Genomic DNA, 10458 nt, shown 5'->3' on the forward strand with positions numbered 1-10458 from the left:
GAATATGAAACTAGGCATGAAAAAGTGATTTTTCTCGATGACAATGCACCATCACACCGGACAAAACTGACTCGGGAATTGGTTGAGTCGTATAACTGGCAATCGCTACCCCACCCCGCTTACTCACCAGACTTGGCTCCATCCGACTACTACTTATTTGCATCGATGGGGCAATTTCTGCTCAGATAATCATCGCAAAAAAGTTAGAAATAATTTTCAGGCACATTAGTCCTGACAGTATTCGTGCCCGAGCGCTGTGGAAGTTTAATGTGGTTACTCTTGAGCATAAAAATCTAAATTTGGCCAAGAAAACATTTACGGCCCACTTTTTATTCTACATGATTTCAAAGAGTATAAAAGAGATCTTTTTTTAAAAATAGAATTTTTGTTAAATATTGTTTTTTTTCTTCAAAAAATCTATTCCAATCTTAAACTACAAGAAAAGATCTGTTCAAAATACAATAATAAAAGTCCAATCGGATCATTCTGAAAGAAGTTACACTAACGTGAAGGTGAAAGAACGCGTGAAAAAGTGAAAAAGTGAAAACTTCAGGCCGGCTGTATATTGGAAACCGGTACAATATGAAGTGAAAGAATTATAAAACGTTAATTTCAATTGAAAAAATAAAAATTAATAGTTTATTTTATTATTTGTATTAATTATTATTCTAAATATAAATTTTTATTGCTAATTTTTTATTTTTTTAGATATCGCCTGAAAAATAAATTATTCGATAATATATATATATATATATATATAATTAATAATTTGTCAGAAGGACAACCGCAGGATTTCGCCGGGAGCGGGTGCTAATCTGAAAAATTGCATCCGCTCCCAGCGAAATCGCGGTAAAATTTCAGCCACAATCACGTCTCACGACCGTGATATAGGTGGTTACAGTCTGTAACGGAATCAATACGACGATCCACCAAAAGCCTCGTGCACCCTAAGAACACAGAGCGACCCAAGGACTACCGCCTTCTGCATTTTTCCCGCAAGTGTTTTAGCATATTGTTGACACACAGGGATGCTTTTTAGGCCATTAACAAGTGAAAGCTTGGCACCTCCAAGAGCGCCGACGATAAGGAAGATTAGTTTAACAGAATATTTCGGGTACAATCATTGCAACTCCCTTATAAGGTCTCGATACCTCTCTTTCTTTTCATTCTCCTTGGCTATGGTGGTTTTGTCAGCTAGTTCCGAAAATTCGATTACAAACATCGTTCATTTTTATGAAATTAATATGAAATCTTTGTGAAATCTTTTGAAACCCTCAAGAGAAATTTGTAATCGTTTAAAATTTTTAAAATTCTATTGAAATATTTTAAATCGGTTGTACTGTACACTTTATGAAATCTTTTAATTTCTTGAAATCGTTTTAAATCCTCATAAATTTTTAGAAAAATTTGTTAAATATTTCTGAAACCTTTTTCATGCATTTTAAGTCACTAAAACATTTAAAATCTTTGTGAATTCTTTTGAAATCTTCTGGAAATTTAAATCGTTGAAAATCTCTGAATTATTTTTAAACCTTTGAAATCTGGTGTACTGTATCCTTTCTGAAATCTTTGAAATTCTTCAAATCTTTCCAAATCGTTAGAAATATTTGTGAACTATTTCATAAATCTGATATATTTGTCTCCGAGCCTAAGCTAATAACATTTTTTAAATAAAATATATATTCAGACGAATTAAATAATAATATTTATTGTTCTTTTTTTCTGCTATAAAACCATTAAAAACTAATTCTTACCTTTTTCAATAAGAAAATCAAGTTTTTTAAAAAGACGATGTAAGTTAGTCCCTAGCTATGTATGATATTTTTTATAACAAATGCATGGAAGGTTCGCATTTCGTTGCCTTTTGAGTGATTCGCAGTCATCTGTTTCAACTTTCTAGTCTAGGGTTGAATACACAAATTTCGACCCGCTCAAAAGGCAACGAAAGTCGAGTTGTCGATGCGCCTGTTTTGAAAATAAATTTTTCAACATTTTTCTCGTAAACGGATAAAAGGATTTTGACGATCCATATGTTGACTTTTTTTTAAGACGTACATTCTATAAATATTCCTTCTCAATATAAAAACAATTAATTTATGCAAAAAATCATCAATTGTTTATAAATAAATTATAATTTTGTTCTCTTAAAATAAAATTGGTTTCTTGCATGTTATTCTTCATTCTCTACTTTGACATAGTCTTAATCAGATTTTACTGAATATCGTATTTTTTTCTCAAATAACCTGTGTCGTGAGTTTCTTTTTCTTTTTATTTAACAAATAGTCCGTCATCAGGTTCACATTTCATTTTGCTATATACCTACGTTCCATTTCTCGAATGTCTTGATGAAACCTTTCACTCTGCTCTTTACTGTAGTCACCCGAATTTTGTAGAAAGTAGTCAATATGTGAATCAAGGAAATGTAATTTTCAATTCAACAAGGATCCCAATGATATACAATATGCTCTGAGCGCTCGCGCGTTGCACTAACCAATGCATATCCCGTGAAATAATAGAAGCTGTTAAGTATTACTTTTCCAATTTCTCCCAGAAAAAATGTTGAATAACGTGCAAAAAAATGTTTGCTTGTAAAAGAAAAAAAATGTAATTTTTCTTTCAAGCAACTGATACATTTTTTAAAACAAATTCAATTTTTTTATACTCGAAAGGAAGATTTCTGCTATGCACATATTTAAACAAAAATTCCAAAGTAAGAATCCTCGAAATCCGTTTAGCCGTTCTAAATAAAAATGCTGATCATGTTGTAACATTCAATTTTCATTTTTAATAAATGCAACAAAATTTTGCTTGCGACCAAAACATAAAGAAATTTTTTTGAACATAACGGTAGGGCGGAATGCGCATAGCGGGTAAGATAAGTCACTAAATTTTCTAGTAGGATATTATTTTTTTGTACCTGCTTTTGGGTTAATATCAGAAAGAAAGTTATAAAACTTCTTTTTAAAATATTTCGCTAAATCTAGAATAAGTTCAGAAAAAAAGAAAATTAAGATTTTAATGCATTCTGCTATTCTATGTATTTTTAGAAAACCCAAGAATCATTAAAAATCACACATTAGATGTTTTCCAGTGGTTATTTAGATAGCTTTATTTATTCAATTCTAATTTTTAAGTAGATTTTGATATAATTGTGAAAGAAAAATAAGTGTTTATTTAACTTAAAATTATCATATGGGGCGTGTCGGCAACCGAGGAGACACGAACTTTTTTCGATGTATTTCTCAAGTGACTTTGCTAGAAAACTCAGAACATGATATACAGATAAGAAAAAAATTACTGTGGTTGGCAAATAATATAAACAGATCAAAAAAACTTAAAGCCCAAACATATTTGAAATTTAGCTACATGTATAGTAGATGAGTCTATATTATTTTACTGTAGAATTTAATTTTTAAGGAGACAATGTACATGGAAAAGTCGGTAAATTGTTGTACTTTTTTTGTAGAACGATGATTGAAAGGTATGAGGATATAAAGCTTGAATAGGGCTAATGTTACGGAAAGTTCCGTAATGCTAGTCTGTTTAGAGAATATTAAAAAAAATGTTGAGGCCAAATGGAATTAAAATATTCATATTAAAAAATTAAATACTTTATGTGCTTATGTGGGAAACAATTTTTTTCGATTATGTCTCAGAAAATGTCTTGGGATATCTGCAGAAAACTGTATACAATTTTTTGGATATTTTTTGAAGGGCGCCTAACTGCGTTTTCCTTTTTCATATAGTTGCACTTCGGTTTGGGGATTAAGGTGTCATTGAAAAACAATTTTGTACATAAAATATTAAATTTTAGATATAGTACACAAGGAATTTTGATACAATTATATACAATTTTAATACGTTAAACTTTAATACAATTTCGTGTGAAGTTTCAAATATTTCTTCGTTTTTTTTCTAGAATTTAGAAAAATGATACCAAATATTGCCTCAACGCATTGTTACGTTAATTCTCAATCTAGAACGCAGTATGGTAAATGCTGGATTTTAAATGCATGACAGTATGACAGACTCTATTAAACATAATCGAAACTTAAAAAACGTGGCTTATTCAATAAAGTAGATATTCCAAAACGTGCAAACTTAAACAAGTCTAAAGTTATAAATACAAGAATGTTGGGGTTATTGGCAGGTCCGAAGCCTGATCAGTGAGGTAATCAGCATTTTTATATATGAGTGGTGATAAATAGTGTTTGAGTACAATTTAAAATATTACTTGGATTAATTATTTCAAAAAACGTTTACCGAAAAGATATGCCCATTTTCCGATAACTGGTGGAGCGACGATAACCCCTACATTTACCTGGTATGGAAATTTAAAACACAGTTGTAAAACATTAAAATTTTGGTTTTTCAGTGTAAAATTCACATTTTAATTCTGAGACTTGTCATTAAAAATTTATAAAAATATATCATTTCATTTTAAATCATTTTAGGTGATCATCAGCGGCGAATACAACTACAGTAACCCAGAAATTCAAGGACAGGTGGAAAATCTGACCCGTACTTTGGAGGCAACAACGTGGATCAGTAACCCTCTCTATTCTGAAAGCTGGCTACGCAGTTTTCTAAGCTACATATCTCGAAATCAAGAGTACTTAAACGTAACAATAGACACAGAAGAAAGTTTCATTGAGACCTTGAAAACATTCTGGCTTTTCCCGACTAGTCCTTTCTCGCTGGACGTTAAGTTCGATGATACTGGAAAGCATATCATAGGGAGCAGATTTCTCATCCAGGCAGTCAACGTCAGTGGCACAAATCAGGAAAAGGATATGGTGAGAGAACTAAGACAAATATGCAAGGATTCACCTTTAAATGCCAGTGTCTTCCACCCTTACTTCGTTTTCTTCGATCAATTTGATCTGGTCGTTCCAATCAGTATTCAGTGCATGATTATTGGTGCAGTTTCTATGATGGTGATCAGTTACATTTTCATTCCTGATATCGTCTGCTGCTTTTTGGTAGCCTTCTGCATCATCTCCATCGAACTGGGTGTAGCTGGATATATGGCCCTCTGGGATGTAAATCTGGACAGCATATCCATGATCAACCTCATCATGTGCATCGGGTTTAGTATTGACTTCACTGCTCACATCTGCTATGCCTATATGAGTTCTAAACTTAAAAGAGCAGAAGATCGAGTTAAAGCTTGTCTTTACAGCTTGGGACTTCCTGTAGTCCAGGGTGCAGTGTCTACGATCTTAGGGCTCCTCGCTCTCTTATTTGCAGGAACCTATATTTTCCTCGTCTTCTTCAAAATGGTTTTCCTTGTTATTTTTCTTGGAGCTCTGCATGGACTTTTACTTCTCCCAGTTCTTTTGTCTCTCTTTGGCTCGGGTACCAGTTCTGATGGTGATGATGAAGAAGAGGACACTAAGTCAGATAAAAAATTCAGAGACAAGGATGTTTCAAAACTTCCAAAACCTTACGTCATTCCCCACCCTCAGCTCTATTACTCTTCTGCTACGAAGGTTAGTTCAGCAACTAGTTTGACTAACTTTGAAGACAGGGATCCTGGCTTAGGCACAAGTGAAGATAGTAATTCCTCAGAGGGTGGATCTTCTCATAGCAGAAGAAGGCAACAGGAAAAAGAAGAGGAGAAGAAAAGATACGAGAACTGGAGAAGATCGATTGATATCCTCCCGAGCATATTTCAGTTCCAGGCTACTGTAGCACCACCTCCAGATTATCCTGGAGCTCTAGTTGTTATAAGTAAGAAGTTAGAGTCATCTGGATTCAGAGTAATACCTTTAAATTCTGAACAAAAAGGGCCTTCTAATAACATATCACGGGAATACGTACGCAGCCGATCTCATCACAACCTTCATCAGCCTAAGTACTTCACTGATAATTGATAACATTGAAAAAATATTGTTCCAAATGAATGTTGATACACTATAAGAACTAAGGAAAAATAATTAGCTCAAGTAAGTCTAGGTTTGGAACTGTTTTGTGCTTTTGTGCTGCGATTGTCATAATTATGCCAATAGTGATTTATTGAGAATAATCTCACAACTTTCAGTGATCTAGGTCAGATCTTGAGTGTTGAAATGAGGGCTTAGGCAAGAATCTTTGTTTAAAAAAAGAGGCGGCATTGTACCTGTTCATGAACTTACTTCCCGAATTAAAAAACAATTAGTGTTTATATATCCTGTGTCAAGCTTGTAAGCCGTGGTGCGATATTACGTTACGCGTATGTTTTGTTCAATCAAGGCTGAAAAATGTTGACAATTTTATAAAACATATACAGTTATTTATTATTTTATGATAAATAAACTCATAAGTAAATTTGTATACAATAAAAATAATAAATAATCAATTTTATAAATAAATAAACTCATAATTGGTTTGCAGTGATTATTCTCTAACGGTGTAATTGTCAAATGATCTTCCGTCGCAAGAGACTACATATTTTTGCATTGAACCAATTTAAAAAATAGTTTTACTTATAACGCATCGATATGGAATGTTTTGTCGAAATAACAATAAAATTCGACATCCATTTCAGATTCCATCGAACGAAATGTATATTGTACAGATTTTTAAGTATAACTTTATATAAGTTCAAGAGGAAAGTGTAAAAGGAACAGCGAAAAGACACTTTATGACTGACTGTTTGGCCATTTTTCGTTATTAGAATTCTGTAATTTCAACAGAGTTAGCTCAATTTACGTTTTTTATTGTTTCACTGTTATTGTTAACGATTTTAAGGTATGATTAAATAATTTCATCAAAGTCTGAACCTCTTGCAGATAAGATTTTCTTGAAATTGAAATGGTATGTTTTAAGTAAAAGAGAAAGATGACCCAGTGTTACATAAAATAAAAATTGTATGTCGACAATTATGCAGATAATAAATGAAAAAATGATAGAATAAGACGACTTTGAGAGATATAGATAATTTTGTTTAAAATCTGAGCGATGGCTGAAGAAGTTGCGATATGCCATTTATCAAATTAGTTGTATTTCCTCAGGTTTTTACTATCTAATGTTAAAGAATATAATAAATCGAATTTTTATCGAAATTTACTGACCTTAAAATATTGGTTTGTACTTATAGAAAATAGTGCACGTAACTTAATGATCCACTGAAAAGGTAAACGTAACTCGAAATTCTATAGAATTAGTGCATTTCCTTGCATTTTCAAACAAGTATGCGCAATCATTGTATTTATAAAATAGAGTGTGAAGGATTAATTCAAAAACAAGAATAATTATAATGTTCACAACTTTGTCAAAAATATGCAATAATCCTTATTGTCTGATGTACATGAGATTGAAATACAAGGTTTTAGTAATTGTATAGTTAATTGTTTTTTTAAATAATTTTAATAAGATTCCTATTGTCCGTTAAGAAAAATACAAATTTACAGGCTTTCGAGAGCGTAGGCGAAAGTCTTATTGTGACGTGAGACGGACATACAGTGGGATCTAATTGGATTTTGGTGGTCAATGAAATTAGGAAATAAGGGTAAATTTTTACCGATTTCATGTTTCTACCGATCATGTTTCTTCTTTTAGATCGATTCTGCAGTAACTTTAACTTTATTCTGCAGTATTCAACTCTGCCAAAGCCGACTTTGCAAAACGCATTGAAATTTTTTATTTCAATTAGAGCTTTGTTAAGACCGTCTAATCAAGGATTTGTTTCCGAATCCTGATCAAGTGCCTGTAAGCAAAAATGAAAACTAAACATGACCAAATTCATTTAAGACCGGGTGGGTTCTACTGTCAATATTGCAGAATCTCTCGGGGAAAAAACTGTTGATTTTAGAGGAAATGAGCCTATACGTATTTCCTGATCTGTGAAGTCAAATTTTTCTACGAAGTTACGTGTATTTGAATTTCGTGCTTTTTTCTTTTAACATATACAGGGTGTCTTAAAATCCCGGGACGGTTGGATATTTCCTCAGGTAAAATATTTTTCAAAAAAGTGAAGGTCATTCCTGAAGTAAATTTCAACGAGGAATTCAATGGTGACCTTCATTTTGAGCTTGAAGTTGTCCTTTATGGCTTTTTGAAGGTCAACTTTGTTTTTTTAAAATGTAAACCCCCTTTTTTTACATCTGCAATCGATAGAGCGGAAAATTCTACGTTCAGGTATGTACCCAAGTCATAGGTCAATTGTAACGTTCAAGGTCAATTAGAGGTTATTTGAAATTAACAAAGTTTTCCAAGAGGTCAGTGTAATTCCTGAAGTCAATTTCAACGAGAAATTCATTGGTGAGCTCTGTATTGATCTTGGTGATGTTCATCAAGGTTTTTACAACGTTTTTTCCAAGCAGTTTACGTTTACGTTTAGCATTACCCAGGAACAACGACATGGACGTAGTAAATTCTGTTCCCTTTGGGGTGCTTGATTAGCGTGAGTCCCCTTGCCTCTCACGCTTCAGTGAAGATGTTCAAACTGAAAACCTTGAGCTTCTTGACAAAAAGCTATGCGATTGTAAAAATGAGTTACAACATTACGAATCATCTCCCTATTAATCAAAGTAGCCTGCTGCAGAATCCGATTCTGCAATTTTTTTAAGCTTTGCGGTTGCGTTGAGTATACTTTGCTCTTGAAATAACCCCAAAGAAAATAGTCGGGAAGCGCCAGATCAGAAGATCTAGCAGGCCACTCGATTTTACCCCTTCTTCCAATCCACCTTTGAGGGAACTGTGTATCCAAATATGCTCGAACCTCCGTACTGTAATGAGTCGCTGCTCCGTCCTGCTGGAACCAAATATTTTGAACATTATCGCCTGTAATCTTCCTTATTCCTGGTACAATTTGGTTTCTGAGAAGCTCTTCATATGCACGGGCATTTAGATCACCATCGATGAAGAAAGGACTAATCGATGTATCATTCAAGATACCGGCCCAAACATTAATCTTTTGTGGATATCGTGTGTGACTCTCCAACATTCAATCAGGATTTGTGTTGGACCAATATCTACAGTTATGCCTGTTAACTTCACCTTTTAAAGTGAAATGAGATTCATCTGAAAATCCTGTATTGTACAAGAAAACAGGATCTCTTTCAATTCTGTCCATCTAAGGTGTGGGTTTTCAACAAATGCTTGGGCTATGTCCATCTGCATCTCCTCAGATCCTGCAGATTTTGGCCGACCAGTTCTCTGAAGGTCCTTGATAGATCCATGATTCATAAAGCGCCTTACAGTTCTTTCAATTGTTGATTTTGAGACAGGATTTTATCCTTCTGCATTACGAAAAGTGCGATTTAAAAGCAAACGAACTTGATCATAAGATCAAACCCGATCTCCCCAACCACGCATCATTAATACAGATACCCTCTCTCGTTCCGAAAGTTTAGCTTGAGTCATAATAATATTTTAGCGAAAGATAGTAAGTATGTACTCGTAATACGTAAATTTAATTTCGATTCGTAATATTCGTATGGAAAAACTGTATAGGACTTGTGGTATCGCATTAGGTATTGACATATCGAAAAACGGTATACGGATCTACTTCAGGAATTACAATGACCTCTTGGAAAACTTTGTTAATTTCAAGTAACCTTTAACTGACCTTGACTTTTACAATTGACCTATGACTTGGGTATGTACCTGAACGTGGAATTTTCCGCTCTATCGATTTCAGATGTAAAGAAGGGAGTTTCCATTTAAAAAAACAAAGTTGACTTTCAAAAAGCCATGAAGGTCAATTTTAAGGTTAAAATGAAGGTCACTATAGGATTCTGCGTTGAAATTTACTTCAGGAATTACACTGACCTCTTAGAAAACTTTGTTAATTTCAAATAACCTCTAAATGACCTTGAACGTTACAATTTACCTATGACTTGGGTACGTACCTGAACCTAGAATTTTTCACTCTATCGATTGCAGATGTAAGAAAGGGGGTTTCCATTTAAAAAAATAAACCTGACCTTCAAAAAGCCATGAAGGTCCACTTTAAGGTCAAAATGAATGTCACCATTGAATTCCTCGTTAAAATTTACTTCAGGAATGACCTTCACTTTTTTGAAAAATATTTTGCCTGAGGAAATATCCAACCGTCTGGGACTTTCTAGACACCCTGTATAACTGTAGACCTAATTCAGGTAGCCTAAATTTTTTCGATTTTCTTGAAATATCATAACAATAAATATTGCAAAATAACAATGATGTTATTTGACAATTTTTTTTGTGAAATTGTGCCATCTATAATTCTATATTCCATAAAGAAGACATCCTGTGATCTTAAGGCCGGCTAAATAACTATTATGGATAAGAGAATTTTTTTCATTAAATCAAATTTGGTCATTTTGCTCGCAAGGTGGCAGTTAATATTTTTTTCTTATTTTTTGTTGAATTTTGCTTTTCACAATGAAGTCATCCTGTGAGCTTCATGCAAAAAAATCATTAGGGTAAAATTTTGTTAACTGAAAATTTTCTAACTACACATAGGGCTTATTAAATTTCAGATAAAATAAG

General features: G+C 33.2%; 1 protein-coding gene across 2 annotated transcripts in view; it reads left to right on the forward strand.

The window, feature by feature from the left end:
* LOC117167118 (patched domain-containing protein 3) overlaps positions 1-7326 on the forward strand; it is a 318852-nt gene extending 311526 nt beyond the window's left edge. For both annotated transcript variants that reach the window (XM_033351778.1, XM_033351779.1), the window contains exon 9: positions 4455-7326. In XM_033351778.1, the coding sequence (XP_033207669.1) occupies positions 4455-5876 (1422 nt within the window). In that variant the 3' untranslated portion in view covers positions 5877-7326. The remainder of the gene's footprint in view (positions 1-4454) is intronic.
* Positions 7327-10458: the final 3132 nt, after the last annotated feature.

The sequence above is a fragment of the Belonocnema kinseyi genome, chromosome 2 (assembly GCF_010883055.1).
Source record: "Belonocnema kinseyi isolate 2016_QV_RU_SX_M_011 chromosome 2, B_treatae_v1, whole genome shotgun sequence".
In the NCBI taxonomy this organism is placed as follows: Eukaryota; Metazoa; Arthropoda; class Insecta; order Hymenoptera; family Cynipidae; genus Belonocnema; species Belonocnema kinseyi.